General features: G+C 44.2%; 1 protein-coding gene across 1 annotated transcript in view; it reads right to left on the reverse strand.

Moving 5' to 3' along the window:
- The window catches only part of LOC144798626 (borealin-2-like), a 265,361-nt gene that overhangs the window by 230,051 nt on the left and 7,352 nt on the right, over nucleotides 1-27,958 (reverse strand). The window contains exon 2 of the mRNA XM_078669584.1: nucleotides 20,942-21,070. Coding sequence (XP_078525710.1) covers nucleotides 20,942-21,070 — 129 coding nt within the window. The remainder of the gene's footprint in view (nucleotides 1-20,941; nucleotides 21,071-27,958) is intronic.

A 27,958-nucleotide genomic window follows, 5' to 3' on the forward strand; every position in this document is an offset into this window, starting at 1 on the left:
AGTGACAGCTATAGATGAAAAGTCCCAGCACCCAGAAAAGAAGCAAGGCTGGACAGCGATCGCCAGCGCGCCATCAATGGTATCTCCAAAGCATCGTACTTGCTCCATCAGACATCACAGAACCAGAGTTTCAGTGCAAAAGAGCAAAAGAGAAGGATCCCTGTTTTGAGGCTTCAGTTTTTCACCTGTCATGTGCTGGTAACCTCTGACCGTGTGCAGTCCCTTGAGCCTCTTGGCCTGAGTTTTGGCCACACACCCCCTTTTCTTTGCTCCAACGGAAGGGCAGTGCACCGGAGGATCCAGGATTGGCAAAAGGCACTACATTGTGGTACCCATGATGAAAAGAAAATTTAATGAAAGGGCAGCCTGAGCATCCTCTGACACTGAATAGTGAGTGTTGGAGCCTGAAAGTGTTGCTGAGTGTGACAGTCTGTTGCTCTTTCCCAATTAATAGTACTTGTATCTGCATGAGATGATCCGTGCCCATGACTAACGAAGAGCACAATATCTGTAGTGCCTGCAGCACAGGAAATATATTGGTGCACTGCATTGAGACATTGACACTTTCAAGTGAGCTGTGAGGGCACTCCAACGGATACTGAGAAGCACCATTTTCATAAAAGGCCTGAATGAAGAGGCCCATGCGGAAAAAAACAGAAGCAGATTTGATGGACAATAGAAGCCTGCCAGAAAGGCTTGGACGGACTCTGGGTATTTCCCGTGCGATTGCATAGAATGGGTGTTAGGAGACTTATTCTTATTGTTTTATTGGCATTGTCAACAGTCACTGAAATAACTAGGAGCCCTGAAAATGTTTGCAAAATAATTGTAGGATTTGCTTTTGCCTATGGTTGTGAAAAAAAAATGATAAACCTGTTTGTAATAGTGGTCATTACTTTCTTCTGTTATCTAAATGTTAAATGCTTTGTTCTCTTTGTAAATTGCAAAAAACACAGTTGATGGACAGAATGTAGAACAATGTCATACATTCACCCCAGTACAAGGATCTGGGCCTAAATCCATCGTTTTTTTATACTCCACACCACCCTGGGTTAGACACTGGCTATATGCAAATCAGCTCTGACCCTGTGCCTCATGGGAACAGTCCAGTCCGAACTACCAAGCCATGTCTTTCCCAGACCGGAATCAAGCATCCAAGGACCGGTTTCTGGCTATCAGCCTTCATCAGCCTGGATAGCTTGACTCCAGTGGTGTGGAGAGCCTGGGACTCACGTCTGAGCATACCCAGCCCACTCGGGGTGAAAATTGCAAAAAACACAGTTGATGGACAGAATGTAGAACAATGTCATACATTCACCCCAGTACAAGGATCTGGGCCTAAATCCATCTCTTTGTATTCCTGCTGATAGTTTACATATACCTGCTTTTATGAAATGAGTAGAATGCTCACCTAGCAATGAATTAGGATTTGCCTGTGTAATGGCAAAATGAGGGTCTGAGGTTCTTTCATTTTGACTCCATCTTACATTTGTCGTCATTTTGTGTTGCCTTTACACCGGCTGCTCTATTCATGAAGTGTATCTGCCCTTTGGACTGCAACGTGTTGAAAACCCCCTCTGTCCTGGTTTTGAAACCAATCTCAGACACCAGCTGGCCTAACTGCATACAGACATGTCCTGCCATTACTGATTGACCTATAGGTGCTGTAATTGATTGACTTATGCGTTGGGCAGAAACACGACTTAAGGGGGATGTTCTGGTTACATGATGCCTTGTTTTGAATGTTTTCCTATTGGCTAATATTTTGCAGATCTTGTATGTCCATATTAGGTATTTTGCATGCTTGCAAAAGCTAGGGCTGCCCCTTACTTTTGTGCTGAGTTTGTAACCCTAAGCATATAAAAGGCCTCTGTGTTCTGTACTCTTTAGACTGCCTCATTCAGTTGCTAAGGCTCCTGTGTGACGTAGTCTCACTTATTTAAGTTTAATAAAGATGTTTTTTCATATTTCAGCTTCTGTGCCAACTTCTTTATTATCAAGTACCCCTGAGAATGAAGATTTGAGTTCTTCACCATGAGTTGCAAGAAAAAACACATTGTTGTAAACAAAGTAACTATGGTATAGGGTGAATTGAAACAACTCCATAAGAAATATTTTTAAATCCTGCTTAATGTCAGAGCGTAGTGGGAAAAATTCAATGGCTTCAATGCCCAGATTGTGGGGAATGGAAGTAGACAAAGCTGCCACGTTGATGGTACATAAAAATAACTTGTTGTTCCAATCAAATTGAAGATCTCTGATTTTCACCAGGAATTCTGTAGTGTCTTTGATGTATGTTAACATGCTTTGTACAAATCCCTGTAGCTGTCTGTCGAGATACTTGCCAATTGGTTTATGTATTGAACCCAATGTGGATACAATTGGTCTCATTGGTGGCTTCTGCAGATCCTTGCGAATCCTCGGTAATGTGTACGGTCGGGCTCTTCGGAAATTCCTGTATCAGGTATTTGGGATCTGTGTCAGTGATAGTGCCTGAAGCTACTGCATTGTTAATCAGTCATTTGAGCTCTTCTCTAAAAAGCCTCCATCGGGTTGTAACCAGGTTCCATAAATGTTGTTTGATCCTCCACATGCTCTTTGATTTGTTGATAGTAGTAAGATGTGTCCATAATGACTAAATCACCAACTTTATCTGCTTTAGTACAAATAATGTCAGGATTGTTAGCCAAGCGTTGACGGTGACGCTTCTTTCTTAGATAGTCAGGTTGGATTGTTTGGACCTCTTGGTTTTAAAGAGGTCTTGTACGTCTTTTTTGACAAGCGTTTCAAAAGTGTCCAAGGTCTTATGGCTAATGGGAGCCATGCATGAGCTTTTGAGTTTCAGCCCTTTGAGGGAGTCTTCCATTTTGAATGGCTGTCCGGTCACAACGTTATCAAAAAAATATCTTCATCTTAGTCATCGCATAAATCTAAATATGCTCATTTCTGCCTCCAGCGCATTTGATTTATAAGTTGACATGAACGAAGTTCCGTTTTATTGGACACTTAGTTCTAGTGGAGTTAAGTTGACTGAAGAGATGCTAACAACCAAGTTCTTTGGGCTTATGCCCTTGGACTCCTGGTTATACGCTTGGCTGCGACTGGATCTATCCTCCTGTCCCCTGGTTCGTCATTGCCTTGTGGGCCTGATCCTAAAAAAGGAACCACTGTGGTACTTGATGCTGCTGTTGGAGTAGGCGCCGGCTGCGTGTTCCTGGCTAGAGCAATTTGTTTGGCCCATAGATGTGCTGGTTCGCTTGTTGAACATGGAGTAGTTACCTGCGTCTCGGGGGGGGGGGGGGGGGACGATCATCGATGAGAGCTCCTTTTCAGCTGCTAACAATCTAGGTTCTGCTCCTTTGGTGTGCTGTGCTAGATTTCGAACATATTTAAGAATTAGTGATAATCCGACCTCCCCCACGCCTCCCATCCTTTCTTACAGTGTCTTATGGGAAGTTTAAATGGCCTGTAGGAACATTTTGGGAGAAGATTTGCTCATGAGTTTGTGTCTTCGAGGGCCGAGAGGGATCCTGTTGCTATATTTTCATCACAGAGGTTTTTCGCATTTATCTATTTTCCTTTGGTGCCCCGGGTTATATCTTTGCCCATGGCTACTAATAATGTTTGAATCAGCTCACCTTGATCCTCCATCAGGAGTCGATAGGTCTCGGATTCCCACCGGCTGACGCTGCCTGTATTGGGTAAACTGCCAGATGAGGTCCTGCACACTAGTGCTCTTAGAATGCTGATGTCCAAAGGCGGAACTGGGACCCCCTATCAGGCCATGTCTCTCTAGAATCTTGCTCCCTTATGGGTTTTCGGGATATTCAGCTTGGTCAGTAAGGCTCCTTTCTCTTAAGTACCATATATGGATTCTTCATGACAACTTAATTTGGAGGTTGTCAGTTCCGGCCTCTTCCACTTGTAATTGCTGGACATCAGATTGCTTGAGCCCCAGGTTGCACCAAGTTCCCTTTACAGCCCCATTCTGTCCCAGGGAGCATGCTCACCTGTCTGGGAGCGTTGATCTACGTGAGGCCCCGGATATTGGAGTATTTCAGCATTGCTTTCTTAGGGTGCTTATATTTTCTGTTTTATGGGTGGATTTATGCACTAGATTTATGAAGTTAATATTATGCTGTTGATTTACATGGACTTTGGTATATTTGCAAAAACCTTACCCTCCACTGAGTTCTAAGTGGATAGGGCTCAGGTCAACTTAACCTCAGAGTGGCTGAGAAAGTGAACCCTTTCCCCCACCCCCTGTACTATTACACCCACACTTCCAAAACATTGCCAAAGGGAGATAGCCATAGGTGAAGTAGTAATGAGGGCTGATGTGTTGGAGATATCTGTAGAAAACTTTCTGTGCACAGAATTCTACCAGAGTGAAAGAAAGTCTACTCAAATGATACTTACATTAGACGTCACTGGAGGGTTGGAAGTTGCCCTATACATTTTTATGGAACTGATGCAGTAGAAGGAAATTGTGAGCATTCATGGCTCCCAGTAAATTGGAATAGTAACTACATTTTATGCGCTGCTTCATTTAGTGGCAACTGCCCTCCTAGTGTCCTTTTGAGGGTAATTAGCCAAATATATAATCTAGCATGTACTAATAAAGCCAAACTTAACTGGTGGCACTGTTGGACAATAATTTACCTCTCCGATTTACAAGTGCTTAACCCACCAGTATTGTAAATCTTACTAAATAATTGCTTATTCTACCTTGCCTGTGACTGTGATGAAGGGCTGGCTTTAAGGCAGTGCGACTGGTGCGGCCGCACTGGGCGCGACTGGTGCGGCCACACTGGGCGCTGACCTCAGTAGGGGTGCTGTGTTTAGCAATAATTTAGGATTTAAAAACATCTACGGCATAGTTCCTTGTGCGTCCAGTTTTCAGGCAGCATTAAAAATGTCAAGGTAACTCGTGATTAATGTTCCTGCTAGAGAGAGATCAGAGTTTTGTCTAGTGGCGGTTTAAACTTGCTATAAAGCAGTGCAGAGGGTTAATATACCTGCTGCTTAGAACTCGTACCGTGCAGTTCACAGATCTGTATTTTATGTGGCAAGATGAGTGGATTACTGCTTTTGTCACAGATGTCCTTTTGTCATCGCAGTTCATAAGATACAACCCTAGTATAGAACAGTGAATGTTAGACTGTCATCAAAGCACCGTTTGCAAACTGCATAAAATAGGTTAGGACGTTTTTCTTCCCCCTCTTCCCCAGTCTTTCATTACCTATTCCTAACATTGCTAAAAATTGTTTGTTTGGGTAGATATACATTCTTATTCGTAAAGTCAGCAGTGTGCTTTAAAACAAATTAAATGTATGCGAGTGAGGCATGTTGGAGGGATGAGGGGGCACTTTTGCCCGGGGTCATAAACGAACCCCAGGAGGAGGTCATGGGGGGGCCGGGCCACCAAAAATGATTGTCACACTGGGCGCCAACAGCGCTAAAGCTGGCCCTGCTGTGATATCTGTTCATCCTATTGTTAATTAGGTTTTTTTTGCGTTCATTGTACAACCAATTTCAATGATGTCTGACATTTTCATGTGGTGTGTTAAAAGCTGATTCCCGTAGTGCAACGTTCTCTTGACAATCATGCATTGTTGATCTTTTTAATTCTTTAGAGAGTCCATGAATCCGATTGTTGCTCATTTCACTATTTTTTAAACTTTTGAATCCATCTTATAGTTATGAACGATTGGTTACATCATTGATCCTTGATCTCCACACAAAAGAGCAATCTCCCCTAGTTATAAATAGGACTCTTTTGGTAGGTTGGCTTATTATTGGCCTGTTAAAGAGTGAACATCAACCTTTTTCTTAATTTTTCTTAAAGCTACACAAAATATATCACATTCTAAATGAGACATCAAGGGGGCATGTCTTGGGGAGCGCGATCAATGGCGACTTGATCTCGTCGCTTCTGTGGCATGCTAACTGCAGTTAATGAGGTCAGCAAACCTTCCCTATAGCACATAAAAAGGAGCTGGCTGGTCTGGGAAACTTCAGCGCATCTTAAGAACTTGCCCGCTGCTAGGTTTCGAGCAGTTTACTGGCATTTCTCCCCCCGATTCACCCGTCTCTGCTGCGACCTCGTGCCTCTCAACCAAATAGACAACAGACCTAATCTAAGTCGGGCAAGGAGCTAAGGACAAGCTCTGCTCCAAATAACAAATATGCAATTTTTCCTATGGAGATTCAGCTCCCACTGTAATCGCTACAGAGTCTAATCTCCAACGGTATATGTGGGACATTTTTGGGGACATTACGATGCTTTGTGCCAGCTTTGTACTTCCTCTTGCTTTGCCTTACTCCAAGATGGCGCCTCACCATAAGGCTTTCCTAGCACCATCGATTTCAATCTCTTGGGATTTTTTCTCTATGGAGGCTCACCTATTAAAAGTTTGGAAAGGCACATAATATTGCCCCAGGATCACACCATGCTACCCTTCTATCTCTTGCCCCTGATCTGTGCTTGTGCTATTGCTAAATGCGATCTACACTTCTACCTCACTGTTAATTTGTGCTTGTGAGGGCTCCCGGAGCTGATGTGTGAAGTACATGCAATCCTAGTGTTCTCCCTGGACCTCTACAGCGCCTGTTTGCTCAATATTCTGATCCTATTCAAGTCATAATCTCACTAAAGTGGAACCACCACTGCCTGACTCTCCTATCAAAGGGAAATCGGACATTAACACCACCATGGGTATGATCGACTAAAAGCTCGAAGTGTAGTCTAGCTAAATCCACCAAGGCTAATACTGATGTGATGCAACACAAATTAAGTGGGACCAGAATCGACATTAACACGATTAACACCAAAGTAACTGCCGCTGAGACACAAATAAGCTTCCTGGTGGACAATGCTATGCTTACAAACAAGGATGTCCAACAACTACAAACCACAACCAAGAATTGGAGAACCGAAATCGTATAGGGAATATTTTTATCTTTGAAGTGGCCGAAGGGTCAGCGTACTCCTTGATCTCTTTGCTTACATTTCTTGGAAAAATGGATACCTCCGGTGACACGCCTATATTTCCATAATGACGTTGAACTGGAAATTTGCATCCCGGAGTCTAGGCTGGAGGACAAAGAACCCTTTCCTAGTTTCCACAGTGGACTTGGAATAGGCTTGCAAAATAAATATTTTGTGACTGGGCCACAGAATATGGTTGATTTTACATGTGTGGGTAAGTATTCGCTCAGTATGTTGATATCTAAGTGGGTGACAGACAATCTGACATGTAACATTCCTATTAAAGGGTTTGAATGATGGGACACGATGGGCCCCTTCTAGTTCTCCTTCGTTGGTCCTGCAAAATGTAATTTCCTTGTTGATGACAAACATCACATCTTCAACGAGTACAGGGATCTACAGACCTTCCTGGATGAAAGTGGGGATCTTCTAATGGACACTCAACCCTCTGCGTCGAAATCATGAGATTTCTCAACAGTTTTACAAAGTGATTTTAAACTCAATTAATTTTCCACGTTATTGCCATGAGCCCCTGTGTTCTTTTACAATTGTATTGCTCTTGCTATAACAGATACGTTTCTGCATGCCTTTCATACCAATACCACGCATTGTCACTAATTAGACACTATGAACTCTCCAGCGCCAACTGTTCATTGCTTGATATGTACGGTACATATACATGTTACACATGTGGAATTTAAGAGTGCCAGATGTGATGATGGTGCTTGTGGTTTTCTTCTTCGCACTTTGGTTTCGACATGCATAATATAACCAGTATTTCACCTGGATGCTTCTTATTACAGGTTACTAGAAGTTACCCCCACAGGCCTTCGTTGGCGTACTTTACTTTGTATTGTGATTCTGAGGTTTACTGTGGAGCGATTTGCTTTTCTTGCCAAACTGCCATTTTCTTTTCTTGACACACGGCTCTCACAATTATTGCATGTTGTGATCGACAATTCATTCAATGTGTTTTTTTGGTCTTGAGACGGGGTAAAACTTGGAGGAATGGTGTTCGGATTTTGTGAATAAGGAAATTGTCCTGAGAAGAAGAGAGGGTTCCTTTTTGGGGCATTTAACTTTAGATAACTTGGCCTTGAACTTAAAGAAGTCATAAAAGTCTATATCTAAAAGATTATATTGGTGTTGTAATTCACCAGAGGAGAGGGGAGACTGTTGGGTACCTAGTTGTTTCAAAATGTCCTTGGATGGCCATGGTTGCTAGAAAGTGGGCTCACCCCGGATTTTGATTTTAGAGTTTATGCCAGAGTGAGGTTAGATTAGACCAGCTCACTGGGGTCTTTAAAAGTTTGTCAATCCCCAGCAAAGTCCTTTTTGTATTATTAAAAATGCATTTGGCTTGGAGGGAGGGTTTGATTTTAACAGAGGAAAGCGCTACAGGGTGAAGATCGCCCATCATTTCTTTCTCAACAGTTAGCCAAGTGGGGATATAGTCTAGAGGTTCTAAAAACCATAAAGAATCCTGTCTGGGTAAGAATGCAGTTTGGTAGATTCTAATGTCAGCAAGATTTTCCCCTCCTAGGCTTGTGGCGAGAGAGTTTTTTCATGGAGATTCTGGGGTGCTTACTCTGCCATAGGAATGTTGTTATAAACAGGTCAGGTTTTCACAGGAAGTCACCAGATCGTACAAGAGGACACATACTTCTAAGGTAATTTAATATTGGGGTTATGATCATCTTGATAGTCTCAACATGACCCCACCACGTGATGAATTTGGGGTTCCACCCATCTAACAGTTGTTCAATATTTTTTATTGTTCAAAGGCACTAACTGCTTCCCCAATGAATTCTTTGAAAGAAAAAGGAGTAAACTAGTGGGTCCACTGAATGACATGCATGAGGAGGCACTCCGGTCAAAAGATTGGCCAGAGAATTTGTGAGACCACCATAGTGGTCATCCCGAAACCAGGGAAACCCACTACTGACTGTACCTCCTCTAGGCCCATAACGTTGAATAATACTGAAGCTACAATGCTGGCCAGAGTCCTGGCAGCCAGGGTGTTAGGGTAGCCTAATGATGGGAGGTGATCAAAACAGATTCCTTCTGCATAGAGGAACCAGACACTGCATTGGGCGGCTTCATCTTGTTCCGGCCAATGTAGACAAACTATCAGAACCATTGGCCCTGGCCCTCTTGGACTTTTTGATTCTGGTTAGACCTGGCATCTTTGGTGTGTTTTTCCACAATCTTTTTGCTTCTGACCTTCTGTTTCGGACTCTGTGCTGCATTTCCTTTTGGCTGGTTTTAGAGCTCTGGGCACTTTACCACTGCTGATCAATGCTAAAGTGCAAGTGCTCCCAGTATAAATTGTGATTGTATTTGGTTATGCATGACTGGCATGTTTGATTTACTGGTAAAGACTCTAGTAAAGTGCACTGTGTGCACCCAGGGCCTGTAACTAAAATGCTACTATGGGTCTGCGGCACTGATTGTACCACCTGCATAAGTAGCTCTTCAAACATGTCTCAGGCCTGCCACTGCAGTGTCTGTGTGGGCAGTTTTAAACTGCCATGTCGGCCTGGCAAGTTCACCCACTTGCCAGGCCCAAACCTTCCCTTTAAGAACATGTAAAGTAGCCCCATGGGCAGGGCTCAGTGTATGTGAAAGGTAGGACATGTACCAGTGTGTTTTACATGTCCCGTTAGTGAAATACTGGCAATTTTGTTTTTTACTATGGCAAGGACTAGCTCTGCCATAGGTTATCATTGAAGCTGCCTTGCGAAATCTTACAAGTGTAACAATCAATTGACTAGAGATAGAGATTTGGAGTTTGGCCTCCATGAGCTGAGAATTTAAAAATACATCTTTTAGTGAAGGCAGTTTTTAAATTGGGTGTTTGAATATGCCACTTTTAGAAAGTGGGTATTTTCTTTCTTTACCATCTGGTGCCTCTGCCTGCCTGTGGAATCAACATCTGGTAGACTGAAAGCTGGGTTGTTTGTGCATTCACTCTAGACAGTCACACAAAGGGAGATGAAGTGTGCCCTGTATATCCAGATTGCCCATCATGAAGCTGATGGGCCTTCCTGGTCAAGTGTGTGGGAGGAGTTGTCACTGACACCTGAATAGGGTTGTCCCTGGCCGCTCACAATGCTGTCTCCTGACCCCGCCACCCCACCCCCAACCCCCACCCTCACCCCTGTAGTTTGTCTGGAGTCAAGACAGGGCAAGGCAGGATATGTGTACAACAAAGACTATCCTTTGAAGTATGCTTACTTCAAAGGTCAAAAGGTGTACAAGTATTGGATCTATAATCCCGGACTTTTAGAACACTTCTGGATCAAGAGGAGACGCTGCCTAGAGGAAGAGCCTGAAAGCTGGCAGGAGGAGTACTGCCCATTTGCTGTGTTTGATTGGCTTGGTTGGTGTGCAGTTGCTGCTTCTGTCTTGGAGAGAAGAAGGACTGGACTTTTGCTTTGGTATCCGTCTGGAGAAGATTCTCCAAGGATTTGCATTAGATTGCCTCCTGTTGAGAAGTCTCAGGGCCATCAAAGACTTAATCTGCAGCCCCTGAACTCCTGCTGGGATTTCAGACCTGCCACGTTGTGCCAATCCTAGTTCTGGGCACTTGGAGGTGGCTTCTCCTGCAATAGGAGCAGAAAATACATACATCACCATTCAGCACCATTTTTCGCGCTGCAAGCTTACAGTGCCGGGTTGTACCAGAATAATGTTGGCACAGCACCTGTTTGTGGCCAGAATAACCGTCGCAGGCGGAGTCCAAAGACCCATGTCTCCAATGTTCAAGACCCCTGCTCTGACTCCGATGCAAGCCCTGGTGTGGGGCTGAAGGAATTGATGGATCACCTGCTTGCGTCTGGGAGAACTGGCTCAGCATCTGTTCTGCCACATGGACACCAGCGCATCTAGATTTTCCACGCATCGCACCTGTACAACAAGTCTTCATCCACACTGGGCTTCAGTAAGTAACCAAGGCCGCATGTACAGAGAAACAACGCATCACCTCCCCGCACAGTAAGAAACAGATGCATCACTACCCCTGGGAGCAAGGAACCAATGCATCATTTTCCCTGCTTGTAAGGAACAGACGCATTACTTTGCGTTCCGCGCCTCACCGTGCCTGTGCCTGTGTTAGCCTTGTGATTTTATACATCCCAGGTACTTTGTGCTCAAAGTGACGCAACCATAGTTTTAAAAGTGATATCTTGATTTATAAATGTTGGATTTTTGTCGTTTTGGTATTGGTTGGTTTAGATATAGATTGGTTATTTTTCTAAACTGGTGTGGTGTCCATTTGTAGTGTTTTCACTGTTCGTTCATGTACAAATGCTTTACACATTGCCTCCGAGATAAGCCTGCCTCCTTGTGCCAAGCCAACAAGGGGGTGAACAGGGATTATTTTAGCTGTGTGATCCACTTACCCGGACTAGAAGGAAGGGTCCCTACTTGGACAGGGGGCATACCACTACCAACTAGAGACCTCCATTTCGAAAAAAATCTGTATTATGGACATGCTTCCATCAAGTCATACAACATATGACTTTTGGACCGAGGTTTCATGTATACCTACATCTCTGATTTGATTTATAATTTTATATAGCGCACAAATTCCCAAGGGCTTCTTGGCGCTGTGATGATTCAAGAAACTCGGAATCGACTGGACAGGATCTAACTGGCAGTAAAAAGCCATGTTTTCACTTCTTTCCTGAAGGAGAGCAGAGATGGACTGTTTTTGAGTTTTTGATAGAGATTGGGACTTGAACCTGCCTACCTGTGTAGACTCGTTGGGACGTTGAACCTTGGTCCTGTGCTGCGGTTTGTGTGACCCTCCCAGCGCTGCTTCTCGCGGAACCCACTTCGCGGGTCCCGCATCGCTGTGTGCACGGTGTTGGTGATCTTTGCACCGAAGGAGGTCCCGGGTGTTTGGCGACTGCAGCCTGTGGGGTGTGTAGCGTCGCAGCAGGGCTGCGAGCTGTAGAACCAGGGACTCCATTTCCCAGGAGTCCCTGTGAGTTCAACCCGAGACACCTGGGCCGCTCTCCCTGCTTGTCCCGCCCCCACCAACTAATTATCCTATATCAGAAGGCCGGGACAAGGGCGGGACCGTCTGTGGCTGTCCGTGGTCGGACGAGGTTGGGTTGGGCCACCCCCTTTTGATTCTTTGTTTTGTTGCAATATCTAGATATATCTATTTTTTATGTTATTGGTTTAATTATGCCTCTACGCTCTGGAAAGGAACGAACTGTCCAGCTGCAGACCACCAAGGGGGTGGTTTCTGGCCCCTTGGATGCTTTTATCACCAGGGCAACAGGTATTTTGAAAAACGAGATAGCTATGGCTGAAAAACGGCTCTCAATTGATCTAGTTGGTGGGAAACGCTCTTCGCTGGGTACAATTGCTACAATACCTAGTCCCGAGGCACCAGCACCGAGTGCTAGTCTTCTTTTGGTCGTAGCACCGGTGGACATGCATTGTGAGGCGGAGGGGGAGGGCTCGTCCCTGATCTCCTCGGACAGTGGGATCAACTCTGGCAATACACACGACAGTGGGGCAGAGGGTAGTGTGCTTCTGGCTAGCCAATCTCAGCTGGACTCTTCCTCGGATGAGGACCCCATGAGAAACCTATCACGTAAGAGGAAAAGACGCAAGGGCCACCAGAGGGGAGGCGCAACCAAGATTCCAAAAACAAACGGTCTATCTCAGCCAACTACTACTCCCGAAGCTATCCCTAACCTACTCCCTACCTCGGTCTTAAATGATCCCCTGCATCCTCCAAACTACCCTTTTGGGTCTTCATATCCTTGTCCTACGTGTTATAATAGCGATGATGGCTTGTTGGGTAAAATGGAAGCTTTATTTAAAACCCTTTTACTGCCAGTTTTGGAAAGAACCAGATTGATGACCTCAAAATTGGATGCACTTGAGAATTTTGTTATCAACACTGGTCTTTTAAAAAAAACTAGCTAATTCTCAAAGTGCTTTGGCGAACCCGATCCGCTCTAGTAATTTCAAATCACAGGGAGCAGTGGCTATGGGTAAGTTGCCATCTATAGTACCCGCTAAGCCAGCATCCACAAGGTCTGCTCTAAATAAACCCGAAGGGTCAGGGGTAGGGGGCAGAATCATGAATAATGATAACATACCCACATTGGCCACGACTTTACAGGTCCCAAAGAAGGTTAGTTCCAAATCCAACCCCTTGGGTCAGCCGAGTATCCCCAAGCCTGTTGTGGCTACGTTGGCCCAAGCCCATGTGAGGGGTGATTCTAATACATCTACTCAGCCCAAAAGAAGTAATGGAGCATTGGGGAGTAGAATTATCAATCCCTCGATACTCCACTTGAAGGCCAAAAAACGGGGGCCCCCCTGCACAGATCTACCTGCTGAAGCCACCCCATACACGATTGTCCTAACAGGTGTCGCACCTATTAGGGAGGATCAAACTGAACACTTTGGGGACCTCAAAAATAAAGTTGTATTTTGGTTAAATAAACATCGTCCCCTTCCTCCGTCCTCTTCCACAGACATATTGTATGTGAGAAGAGTTGACTGGGTGGGCCACTGTACTGAGGACTTAGAAGGGGATTGTATTATTATATCTTTCAAGGACCCTTGGGTTGTGGATTTCATACGCAGGGAAGCAAGGTTTGGCAGATTGGGTGATGTGCAGTCATTGGGTCTTGGGTATTTCTATCCCCATCGTTTGAGAGTTTCCCCCCAACCATATGATTCCATGAAGACCTATTAGGAGATTCCAAGCGGATAGAATTCCCTCTACCCCGTATTATCCCACACTGTTCAATCGCTTCGAATCCCTCTCTGGTCTGGAGGGCATCGATTGACTTCATCCTGTTGTTGGAAGCGAGAGTGACCCCAGCAATCATGTAGGCGGGGCTGACGTAGTCTGTAATACGGCATTGAGTCAGGGGGGAGGCACCCTGGAGACAGAGAAGGGGACAGCCCCAATATATATGATGGATGCTAATCTGGAGGTGGGTCCTCAACCCAACAAGTGCGAGAATCTGGGAGTGGTTCAATGTGTTCAGAATGCCATTGTATCCCCCAGTCAGGCGCTGTCGTTTAAACTAGCTTCATGGAATATAGCGGGGTTAAAGGGGCGCTTGGGTTCAGAGGATTGGGTAGAGTTCATTGACACCTATGACATCTTATTGTTTCAAGAGAGCTGGGCTCCCGGTCCAATCTACAGGGTAGGGTTTTTAAATTGTTTTCAAACCAGCAGTGAAGGGTCTTAAGGGCAGAGCTTCAGGGGGCCTAGTTATCTGGGTCAAACAGTCTATTGGCTATAGGCCAGTGGAAATTGATGTGGATAACCCGGATCTCCTGGGAATTAAATTATGTAAGGAAAACTGCCAGGATGTAGTAGTTATTAACATATATGCCCGAGGCAGCCCCGGAGGGCGTAGTCCTGTTCTATTAAATGTATTAGATTCCTACCTTGAAGGGATAGGGAGAGACAAGTTACTCATTTTAGCAGGGGACCTTAACTGCACCTTAGAACCTTTGCTTAGCGCGGGGGAGGACCTGGGGTTGGAGGACGACACTGTGTGGAATATCCCGATGCTGTCCTTGAATAACATTAAAAAGGGGCACAGAGGCGGCCTTACATTGGGCGGGGTTGTGTCTGGACTGGGGTCTGAGAGCAGCCAATGGTCGTACGGCCTCTGACAAGGCCAGAAAACCCACTTTTGACAATGGGGTTAGTAAAAGCAGAATAGACTATATTCTGTTAAAAATGGAATATTGGTAATTTCTGGACGACATGGAAGTCATGGTTCGCCCCGAAAGTGATCACAACCCATTGTCTCTTAGTTTAAGACTCCCTGGTGACCATGGCAGGTCTACTTTTGTTGCACATCTAACGGGCGACGCCATCCTGACTAACGATAGAAGGCTTAAATGGTCAAGGGTTGTGGAGAATTCCTCCATCCTAGACGGTATATCGGAGGTAGTATCATCGACCTTGAGTGATATTTTGAAATTAACGCCCACTGCGGCTGTTATTGACCAGATCTGTGACCTCCACGAACAGTGTTTCAATAAACTTAAGGCCCTTCTAACCCTCCCATTAGCACGAGGAAAGGCGAAGGCACAGGGTTGTCAGGAAAAATGGTATAACAAAAACTGTAGGGTCGCGCTTAGCGCCTTAATTAAAGCAGTTAAATCCAGGATCACCAGCGACATAAAAGAGGCACGTTTAAGGTACAAAAAAGTACAGTGGGAGGCGAAAAAAGAGTGGGATGAATGCCATTGGTCAGATCTCCTAGAGGCTTGTAGCTCCTCTAACCAGGTTAAATTTTGGGAAATAGTGAAGTGGGGTAGAAATCCCGACTCACAAATCCCTGCTAATCATGTGTCTGTGGAAGCATGGGTTGAATTTTAGTCCAGTCAATTTATGGATCCTGATTTGGAATCTAGCATTGGCAAGCTAAGTGGGAAACCTCCCTCCCCACTCACAACCCAGTGTTAACTTTTACGCTTTTAGAAACGGAGTCTGCACTCCGTTTGGTTCAGCGTGGGAAAGCGCCAGGGATGGATTCCATCCTGGCTGACTTATTTAAAACTAATCTCCAACTCTGGGTTCCCTACATAACTTGGGTAGCGAATGCCATTGCTAAGGGGGCACGGATTCCAGTCTCCTGGAAGGGGGCGGAAATTTTCCCCATCTTTAAAAAAGGGGACCGTTCGGTCCCGGGCAATTATCGCCCTATAAGTCTAATCGACTCCCTACAAAAAAATCATGGCCAGGATGGTCCTTGCCAGAGTCCAGGTTTGGATGGAGATGGAAAGTATTCTGTCTCCCTTGCAGGCCGGCTTTAGATCAGGCACCAGCACCATCGACCAGGTTTTCAGATTTACTCTGATATACTGGAAGGTGGTGCTGCTGGGCGGTGGATCCATCTACGCCGCCTTTATAGATCTAAAGTCGGCCTTTGATCTTGTGCCAAGGGTCAAATTGTGGGGCGTCCTGAAAAATCTGGGACTGCCGCCGGAACTGCTTGACCTGGTAGTACAATTACATGACGGCAACTCTGCTAGGGTGAGGTGGGGAGGTCAAGGGCAGGTGACGGACTGCTTCCCTGTAACTCGAGGCGTCCGTCAGGGGTGTGTATTGGCACCCACGCTTTTTTTGTTGTTTATCAATCAGGTGGTGAAATTGTTTGCTGATACCCCCACTGATGCTCCTTCACTGGGTGGGACTAAGTTCCCCATGCTTATCTTTGCCGATGACACTCTGCTCCTCTCAAAGACCCGCAGCTGTCTGCAAACTGCACTAAATAGATTTGAGGAGTTTTGCTTGGTTAACGACTTGAAAATTAACGTGAGCAAGACCAAATTCATGGTCTTAACTAAAAGTCGCCCCATTAAAAGTTTTGTGAGCATGAACGGAGTAAGTCTTGAACAAGTTGAGGTTATGACCTATTTAGGAGTAACCTTGGACCACCGCATTAGCTGGAAACCACAGGTTGACACACTTTACTTAAGATTTGCACGCCTTACTGGTTGTCTTTTGCAGGAGCAAAAAAGGTCTCTAACCAAACGGGTTAAACCAGCTCTTAGGATATAGGATACTAAGGTCAGCTCCGCAATTTTGTACGGGGCAGATCTTTGGGGGTTTACGGACCTATCAACTTTGGTAAAAGTTCAAAATCAATTCCTGAGAAAACTGGTAGGACTTCCCCAATCCACTCCGACAAAACCACTTTGTCTGGACATGGGCTGCAAACCAATCAACGAGATGGCCCGATATCGGTTAGTAGCTCTGTGAAGATGCATTTGGACATCCCCAGATTTAAGCCTCTTTGCCAGGGAATTAGAGGAAGTAAGATCAGTTTGGGGGTCTAGTAATATACCCCGGCTGCGTGAAGTTAAACTAATCTTGGAAGACATGGGCTGTAACCAGCTGTGGGTCTCTCCGGGGTCTACTACTTTTCCCTCCAAGCAAGATTTTAAAGCACTATATTGGGCCTTTGTTCGACAGGAGTATGTTATTAGCTCAGATGCCACCAGCCTAACTGGTCGATTCTGTCCCACAAATTGGATCCCTCTTTTGAGAATTATTGGGACGTCATAACCAAGACATCAGATAAAAAGCTTAACCACCAGTTCCGAATCGGGTCCTTGCCTTTAAGGTCTTTTACTAAGAAGTGGTCCGCCCTCTCAACTGATTGTTGCCCTTGGTGCATTGACCATAAGGAGAGTGTTGGTCATCTTTTATTTGCATGCCCTGCCTAGTATGTACCAAGAAACAAATGGATTAGGCCCATCTGCTACCATCTTAGAGTCCGAGGGAGTGCCGAGGCATTGTGGGCGCTACGTACCACAACCTCTGAGGTGGTAGTCGTAGGTGTTGCCAAATTCCTGGGGTGGGCATGGGTTATTAGAGCCAGACATCTGCAGGCATCCAGATTCCTAATAAAAAAAATTTAAATGGGTTTTTCGTATATGGAGGTCTTTATCACACTGTTTAATTCCTTTTTAACGATGAATTGCCTATACGATGATCTTAAATTAGTATTTTATGTATGTCTTATTCTGTTATAAGCTGTCTTTTATGATGTAAAAATCGCAATAAAGACTTTAAAACCTGAAACCTGATAGAGATTGGGAGAAGGTTCCAGACTTTGGCTGTTTGTAATAAAATGCTTCTCCCTCCCCATCTGGCCAATCTATGTTTAGGGACCTGAAGTAGTTTGGCCTGGCTCGATCTGAGAGTTCTGGAAGGCTCATACAGTTTAAGATGGGTTTTTAAAAACTGAGAGCCACATCCGTGAAGCGCCTTATAGGCCAGGCAGACCGATTTAAACTCCACTCTTTTGGTGATGGGAAGCCAGAGCCAGTGGAGGGACTCTAATCTGGCTCATGTTTGGGGACGTCCAGCACCAGCCTTGCGGCTGCATTTTGCAAGCATTGTAGTTTTGCTAGAAGTTGGGCCTGGGCACAGCATACAAGGCATTCCCATAATCTAGCCTTGACAAGGCCAGGGCTTTTACCACCGTTTCCTGGGTGTCCGATGGGATGTAAGGCAGAAGCTTCCTTATTTTAAGTATGTACCAGACTGATTATGCCAGTTTGCTAGCCTGAGCATCAAATGAAAGTTTGTTGTCTAGAGTCATACCCAGGTTTTTCACCTTGTTTACTGGAGATGGGCAGTTGCCAAGACTATCTGGCCACCACTCCGGGGACCATATGTTTGGGTCTGACCCTAACAACATTACTTCACTTTTGTCCCCATTCAATTTCAAGCAGTTGTTCAGCATCCATTGTTTGACTTGTGTCATACATAATCTAAATGTATCCGCTGTCTCTTTAGCTGTCTCTTGTATCCCAAGGCCAGGGCCAGAGTTTGTGTTATCAGAACGCTGTCTCGTCCCTTTCCTAAAGGCACCTGGCAGGCCGCTCCGTCTCCCTATTACTCTTGGCCCTGATGGTGGAACCCCTGGTCAGTGGAAAAGACAAGATGTAAAGGCACGAATTGCGCTATATGTGCATGATGTCCTCCTTTACAAGTATGAAAGATTGACAGACAGTGGATGCTGAAAGGCAACGGATAATCAAGATAGAACATTTTTTTTAATGTTTCATGGAGCACACTAATATAGGTTGCAAGCTAAATAAAAAACGGTTTCAGGAAATTTGTGAAATGACAAAACATTTTTAAAAAGGGATATTAAGCCATCAGATCAGTGGATGGGTGAAGGCCCTGTAGGAAGCAAGGGAAGTCTATCACAGCATCTGTGAATTCCTTGTGCTCTGTTATTGGACTCCAGGCCCTAGCAGCACAATTTACCAGGGATTGAGCGCTTCTCCTGGTCAACCTCCCGCAGCACACAGTAACAGGTCGAGTGTGGCAGAGGCTGATTGGGGGACTGTGTGCAAGCCATGTCCTTCATCCAACAACTTGGGTAGGTGAGTGCAAGGCTTGCCCACAGGCCAAGCCCTGCGTCCAATTTCTAGGATGTACAAGATGTTTGGAGAAGGACCCGACAGCCTCCCAGGCCTAGTATCCAACTGCTAGGACACACAGGCTTTGTGGGCTAGCACCTGGTCTGTGGCTATGCACATGACCCTTGCATCTAGCTGCTAATGATTCTTTTAAAGAAAGAATAAACGGACAGAAATTCGCTGAAAATAAACAGCAACAGTGTGCTTATGGTTCCAAAGCGAAAGCTGAAATTCGGCAGTTATCTGACACCACCACCATTACTGACAAAATTGCATAACATTAGCAATGACATAATCAAGGATATCATTAGCCCATATATATATATGTGTGTGTATATATATGTATATATATATATATATATATATATATATATATATATATATATATATATATATATATTATATATAGATTTAACACCTCCACTAGCATACTGGGGAGGGGGTACTCCAATATATTGAGGAAGGGGCAAATATGGAATAAAGCCTACCCTCTGGAGTTTCTTTCAACAAACTACCTCTATGATGGATGAAATTCAGCAGGTGGATTCTCCTCAGTATTTTAAGTGTCAATTACATAATGGAGAATTTTGAGACCCCTTTAAACTCAAAATCATTCCATATGGGGTTGACTAGCACAAAAAATGTTTACACCGCATGTATAGACTGTGCCCAATATTCACCCTTCCAACGGCCGGATTAACAAACAATCGTGATGATGATAGAAGTTTCAGACTCCGAGCACCAAATAGGCCTCAAGGAACGCTTGGTAGTCAGTCATCAGCACTGCATGGCAGGGCACGAGTTACGGTTTGTGTAGCAAACCATGGACAATTTCAAGTCCGAGACTTTTACATTTTGCTGTGAAACTATAATACCACTCTGTTTTTTTAAAAACTTTTCTGATTGTGTATATATTATAGATACTGATTTTTATGGCTTGAGATAGCATAAGCTCCATGTAAGTAAATAAACCTCTTGAACAGAATGATACATAAAACACTTCCTATATCTTAACCGGAGCACCAATGCATTCAATTCACAGGACATCCCCTCCAGCCCTGGGGTCGCCTTATTCTACTGCTCCATTCCTGATCCAGTTATGGAGGGAAAGGTGCTGCACGTCTAAACTAAACCCAATTACTCTAAACGTTTAGAAAATAATATTCATACATGTACCAATGTAGATCAACAAACTATATTAACATTTTATGTTTTGAAATAAATTTATATGTTAGTACTTGGAAACAAAAAGTGTTGCAGGGAAATACTAAGCAAAACCTTTGAACCCTAGTGACGCCGTAAAGGGGGTATAATTCTGCCTTTGCCCAAGATGAAATTGCAGAAGTAAATAAACGACAGTCGTAAGTAGAATTAAAACTAGTGACAAAAATAAATAGGCAGATAAAAGCAATGCGTCATGGCCACACTGTTGACCATATGGGTTGCATTTGCAATCTGGCGATCTTCAACATACCCCCTGCCATCATTATGTGCCACAGATAGCATGGTGCAGAAGGTACCCATCTCTTAATCTAATCTGGGATTAAGACAGGGATATAGAAGAGATATTAAAGTGTTTGTTAATGACAAATCTGCATGAAATCAAGCACAATAAAAAGAATGCAAAAAAAATGGTTGTTAAAGATCATAAGGTGGCGAGTGTGGTACGATACAAGTAGGCAAGTAGCGGTGCAAGACAATAGAAAGGTCACATAGAACACAGGTTTTGAGTGGGACTCTAAAAGCAACAAATGAGACCACATTGGCAGAGTGGGGCTAAGAGTGGATAGCAAAATATTGTACTGCCTGGTGATGCAAAATCCTTTTTTTCTGGGCTCAGCATTCATGCCTATAAGGCAGGAGATATTTATTCCATCAAGGTTCGCTATTGGGCATCAAATGCTTGCCAATTTAAATTAGCCATGGGCAACCCCCGAAACTCATGCTGGACACAACCTGTGGAAGCAGCAAGCAAAGAACCATAAAGAATCGAAGAAAACATACCAAGGACGTCACCCACTTTCATCTTCCTTATGGCCATGGGCCTCTGTAGTATGGTCAGGGTACAGATCTTCTCTGCACATGCGATTAATACCTCTTCTTCCCGCTTTATTTCAGCTATACTTTCCTTCCCTGAAAAAAACAGTAAAGAAAAACATTAAGCTCATAATATAAACAAACATTCTTTTACTGTCCAAAACCAAGGCTCTTTCCATCAAAATAAGCAATAAACACTTCAATGCAGCGAGAAGATGGCACAGAAGAGACATTGTGTTTTAGATGTGTTTACAAACACCTCTCCATACCTCTGACAAAATGCATTTATGGGAGGGTAACAAACTACTCCATGGGGTTGCTTTGGGTGAAAAAGTGGGCCCGCCATGTGGCCCATGTTACTAGTGGTTTGGTGCAGTTCATGGCCACCAGAAGTTTGCTTGCATGTTTTGTCGCTGCATCTGGGGTGAATTTACAAGAGAAATGAATGGGAGATCACAAACGTGTACATTAGATGCCAGTGCATGGATGTATCAAAAAGCTGAAATGTAGTGTGATCTATTTAGTTAGTATTTTAACGTTAAGTAAACATGGCTTAGACTGCTTATGCCATATTGCAGCATGAGTGTACCTGCTCATATGCATAGGTGTGGGGGGGGGTTGAGAAAAAGCACAAGTGTACATGCTTATACCCACCTTCTCTAGAGTGGACTCTACATGCAGGTGGGTTTACAGTGAAAAAGAAACACTTGTGAGCATTCACTACAGTTGTAATCAGTTTATGGAGTAGATCTGTATACATTCTCAGTTGTTGTCAGTCATACGTTCAGGGGTAGTACTGTACAGACCCTGTTAGGCTAAGGAACCTGCCAATGTTGCAATGTGCTTAAGTGTATTTGCAAGTACAAAACAGAGTCCGACATGGTGGGCAACCTTTATCTTTGCTACACTTTCTCTCACTTTCCTAACCTCTTGCTGACCTTCTCAGGATCCCCAACAGTGTTTACATAGCCTGGGGTATGGTTTGGTTGAAAACTGGTGCTCAATGTCAATGATTCTATTCAATGACATGTATTTAGCACTCATGCTGCATTATTGTGTTGGACTTCTTTCAAGAGGGGCCAGGGAAACCAGGCGTTACTGGGCCTCAAATGTGCCAGTTTACCCCTGGCAGCCAGGGCTCCCCATACTAATCGCCAGCCCAGATTGAAAACCAAGCACACTACTTGACTCTCAATTTAACAACCACAGAGCAGTCCAAGGCTCCCTCCAGGAGGCGATGTGGCTTAGAAGTTCAGACCTCATTAGTGATACTAACTCAATAAATCATTTCCATGCATAAAATTACACACTATATAGAACACCCAGTGTCGCCTGCAACTGGGTAGTTCTAGTTAGGATCATGTTTCCATAGGTAAAGCCTTATTGTGTGGTTAATAACTTTAGTGCCGTTTGACAAATCTCCATGAAACTTTCCAAAAAAGTGCTACTGTTTGACTAGTTTGTGCACTGAATGTTTCCGAATGATCCATCAAGCAGAGGGCGAGAAATGGAGGGCACCCAAAACACATTTGGCCCATTCATTTCTACATAGGAACTTTAGTCAAAGCTACATCTCAAACAACTGAACGGATATGCACCAAATTGTTCAGAAGACTACATCTTGGTCTAGAAAAGGCGCTTTTTGTGATTTGGTGTAAATCTTTTCAGTAGTGTTTGAGCTATTGATGCTCAAAAATATTGAATATTTCATGCCACAGAGGATCTGTAGAGTTGACAGATCTCGTGCTAAAATCTGATTGGCTGGCACCACATGAATCAGAAAGTGGTTGCAGCAAGATTAGTCCCTAATCCTAAAAGAAAAAACACAAAAAGACATGGCGGCCGGGTAAGGATACCCTAAACCCCCAAGCCTGGTATTAAAAAATGTGTGTTAAAAAAAATTCTTTTGACACAAATTTAAAGAGAATTACCCCCCTCCCCCACAGTGTGCCAGGGGTGACGCTTCAATTATTTTGTCATGGTAGGCACATGACCCACCTCCCCGGGTCAGAGGTAAATAAAAAGGAGAGGGTGCACATAGCCTCTTCCCATTGCTTAATTACGCCCAGGGACCCCATCCGCAAAGGATTTAAAAGGGAAAGTGGCCATGCGGCCTCCCCTGCCAGTGCCTAAATAGGCACCGGTGCCCCTTACCCTGGGGCAGAGAAAATAAATGAAGGGAGGGGTCCCGGTAACCTCATTTGGCCCTGGAGACCCCTTAACTGGAACCAAAATGTAAATTAAAGGGAAGCCTTAAAAAGGACCTGTGAACCCCAGGACTGATAGTAATTCAAAGGGAGGTGGCCCGACCGGATGAGGCCGCAGCAGTGCGGTCACTAGACACGCGAATGGCATTCGATAATAATGAATGGCCATATCAGTTTGCGGTCCTATCTAGACTAGGCTTTGGGCCAAAGTTCTGTGCCTCAGTCTTCCACCTCTACCGTCACCCACTGGCGAGGGTCCTTGTGAACGGGATGATTTCCAGGTCATTCTCACTGCACAGGGGCACACAACTGGGGTGTCAGCTCTCCCCCATGATCTTTGCACTGGCACTCAAACCACTCACGGTGTGGGTTCATAGGTACCCTCTCATTCGTGGTATTGAAGTATGAGAAACCTAGGAGGAGCGCATCTCTTAATACATGGACAACATTCTGCTCTGTGCATACAAGCACCATCAGTCATTCCATAGACTCATCCACATAATGCAACTTTTTGGCAGCTATTCAGGCTACCAGATAAACTGGGACATGTAATTGGTTTTCGCCGTAGTCTGCAAGATCCCACCCCTCATATCGGATTCTCGGGTTGTTCTTCCGAATGATCGAGGAAGAGCAGCGCAACATGCTGTGGGGGGTGGCAGCACATACATAGTGCTGCGTAAGCTGCAACATGGGGTCTTTTAAGGTGGACTGGCAGTCCCCGATGTCAGGAACTATTATTTGGCATCTCAGCTTATAAATATCAAGATTGGGTCTTTGTGCCATATACCTAGCCCGCTTATCGAGTGGACCACCACACCATGGGAAACCGCGGTTACCCGGCTGAGCTATATCATAAGGGGAGTGAGAAACTTCTCTCCGTGCATACACGTACAGTCGTACAAGCATGTTGAATGGCTACAAAATCACTAGGGTGGGAGACCAAACTTACAGAAAAAAACCTGCCCGGGGAACGTGACATGCTTGGCAAAGTGGGGCGCCTGCAGGGTTTTCGCAGGTGGGGTCTAATTGGAATAGACTGCCTCGGGGATGTCTGGTGAAACGGGCGATGATTACTTTTGAAGACCTGAGATAGAATATCAGATGGCTGATGAGTTGAGACATGCCCTGCATTGTCATGTGCCTGAGGGAGAACTGACCCAATGATTGACAAGGCTGTCTCTTTCACCTACTGAAAGATTATGAACAACTTCCTACACCCTATGGTCCCCCTAGAGAGGCATGGTAGACAGAGGAAGGGCTACTGGAGGACGACTACTGGGTGGAGGTCATACAGGGTCCTAGGGAGATTGCCATACAAGCCCGTTTCAGATTGATCCAATTCCGGATCCTGCACAGATCATATATCACAAGGGCACTTCAACAGTGTATGGGCCGTTGTGACACAGACCAGTGTTCCAGGGGCTGCGGGGAGGTGACATTCTCTGGGCCTATCCCAAGATTCAGCGCTACTGAGCTGGAGTATTCCAAGTGATGACCACTGTGGTGGGGTACTGGGTTCCGGTAGAAGCACGGTGGCACATATTAGTAGTGACAGGAGAGGTAAACTGGCCAAAGAAGACCACAACATGGCTCATGCCTGTAATCAGAGAATCAAAAGGAACATTGCAAGGACATGGGGTGCTGCTGATATTCCAAGGATTGTAAAAATGAGTTAGACTGGTGCCAACAGGTGGAGAAAGTCATCTACCAAAGCAGAGGATGCCCAAAATAATGGGAACAGATCTAGGCCCCATGGGCACAGTACAGGACTTAACAATGTAGAGTTGGAGTGAGTGGGGCCGGGAGAGAGAGGCCCTAGTGTTATAGGGATCAGAAACTGCGAGTCTTTTTTTTGTGTGGACTGTACTGTTCCCTCTGATCACTGCCGCCAGATTGTACCCTGTCTCTATTATGGGGAATGGTGTATTAAGCAACTGTTTAATTAAAAGAAGGGGAAAAAAAGCAGAGGGGGACATGCAGCCCAACTCCTGAGCACCCTGATCATGCACTGCTAATTATCCCACATATTACACCACTTATGACATCATTGATAGTATTATTGAAACATTTGTAATGAAATTATTGATGAGAAACTGGCGGGGTTGTGAGTTATAGTTACCTTACGGCACAAGTTATATTTACTTGACCTAGATAAGACTGGTGGATTTCTTTATTTTTATAAGTTTAAAATGTTACATTGTTACTGAACATTCCATCTAACTATAACGTTGCTTTAACATTTGTTTGTTCAGTGAAAAAAATGTTGTCCTTGTTCAGCTTGACTTGCACTTGCTAATCCTATTCTTAAAGACTGCTGTAAAAATGGCAAGATGTCACTTTCCAGCTCAGCATGGATGACAAGGTGTTAATCGCATGCTTAAAAACTCTGCTAGAAAAAAAAGGCATTTGAGGTGAGCAGATATGGAGTGTTATATACAAAGATCGGTAGTGGTGTTTTCCAAAGATTTGGAAAAGAACCGCACATACACTAATAGTAGTGAAATAAGAAGCAGTACTGGACAGTCAATAGGATCTTTCTCAATATCAAAGACGGAGTGCTACATAGACCAATATCCCCCACTACCAGGAAGGAACAACTCGTCAAGCCAAAGGATTGACAAATATAAATATAGGCAAAAATGGTCAGGAGAGCACAATCCTATAATGTAAATATGTACAAGACTAATGTAGTTTAAAGTCAAGACAACAGCAAATCCAAGTAAAGTCAGCAACTTCTCATAGGTACAGGACAAATAGATGAATAAAGTTCATATTTTGTGTCATCTTTTTCTTTATTGATTCTAAAAAGTGATTTTCCAATTGATAAAACGACAGCCGACACGTGTTTCGTCCGTACTATGAATTAGTACAAGGACTTTTTCAAGGCTAATGAAGTAAACTACTGCAGCACGTGTATTGTCAACTCACGTAGAAGACACAGTCTATCAACTATCCATCCAGGGTGAAACTTTGAGGGGTTTGCTTTTAGTTGTACCACACGGTTTAAGAGACACCATTCTAGACATGACACATGAGAGTCACCCGGGCATGTCCAGTATGAAAAGGAGAATAAGGAGTGAATTTTGGTGGCCGGGTGTCGACAAGTTGATTGAGAAAAAAGTAAGATCTTGTATTGAATGTTGTGTGAGTGATAAATCACAGAAACCTATAAAATATCAACATGATTCTATCTCGAGACCTTCTAAGCCCTGGGAATGCGTTTCGATAGACATTGCTGGTCCGATGTGTCTAGGTCGTAGTCCAGTTTATGCCATTGTATTAATAGACCAGTTCTCCAGTTGGCCTGAAGTGAAATTCGTTCCCCAAGTATCTTCTAGGGTAGTTATCGAATTTTTTAATTCAATTTTTGAAAAAGAAGGCTTCCCCACTTCCATCCTATCTGATAATGGCACACAGTTCACCTCTACGGAGATGAAATCCTTTTGTTGCAACCATGGTATTTTACACAAACGTTCTTCAGTGTATTATCCTCAAGGTAACGGCATGGTAGAAAGGTGGATCAGGGTACTCAAAGAAGGTTTACAACTTGCTGTATGCAACGGTGAGAATTGTTACGATGCTGTTGGAAAACTATTGTGGAGTTCTAGGAACACTCCAAAGTCTGATGGTGATTTGTCTCCTTTTGAAAAAATGCGGGGGAGAAAGGGTGTGTGTAATATGAGCCAGCCCTGGATGAGGAATCTGCTTGATGGTAAATATAGGAAACGTAATTCTCCTGTGGTTTGCACTACTACTAACAATCCATGCAAGGTTGGAGATTGGGTACGTGTGAGAAAGTCCTGTTTTATTAAATCTGGTGTGTCACACTTCTCCGACCCCTTGCTAGTTGTTAGAGTGGGTAAACAAGTAGTAGAATTGTCAGACGGAAATGTTTGGAGCCTCTCCAAGGTTGTTAAAGTTCCATCTCTGTGTATGAGATTGTCACCTTCAAGTGATTCTTCCTCCCCTAACCAGTCAGGAACCCCCCTTTCTCACAATTCCTGTCACTTTCCTACAACCTCTCATCCGCACCTGCCTGTTCCCAATCTCTCTCGCAAAGTATGTAGTCCCCGTTTAAGGAAACCCCCCACTTGGCACAAAGACTACAATGTTGGAAATTAAGTTCATCATATCAGACTGTTAAGTTACTATTATTCATTGTATTAATTGTTTGCATCTTTTATGTTATTATACTTTCTTTTTCTTTTCTAGAAAGAAGGATGTGTTGTATCTTCGTGTTGTCTTCTCGCGCTCGCCGCATGCGCTGGGACCTGGAATCCAACGTGTTGGCATTCCATGTATGTCTGTGCAGCGGTTGGCGTGGGCTCTTGTACTTTCTAACTCGACTTATGAAATAAACCCACTATATTCAATCAACAACGTATCGTCTTCATCTTCCTTACCTGATTACTTCAGTGAGTCAGGAAAGGAACATATAATCTATACAGATGTCTGTAAATTCTTGGTTTATCTTTTCGCATTTGCCATTGCTTCGAAAACAGAGGTCAAATGTCAGGCAAAGTCTTTTGACACATTGCTGCTTATTTGTTTAACATGGGATTGGTGTTTACTTTCCTTTCTCAGACAGCAAAGGGAGAGGAATTTTTAAAGCGAATTATGTGACAACCTAGCTTTACTGCCTGGATAATAAAAGAAAAGACGGTAGGATGGCCTTTTTTGTCATACACAACTAAATGTAAATACATTCATCAGTTAGGAAAGCAAAAATTAAGCACTTTTTTGTAATTCTGAAGGGTTGCAAACAGATTTTAATAGG

Source organism: Lissotriton helveticus, chromosome 12, assembly GCF_964261635.1.
Source record: "Lissotriton helveticus chromosome 12, aLisHel1.1, whole genome shotgun sequence".
Taxonomy (NCBI): domain Eukaryota; kingdom Metazoa; phylum Chordata; class Amphibia; order Caudata; family Salamandridae; genus Lissotriton; species Lissotriton helveticus.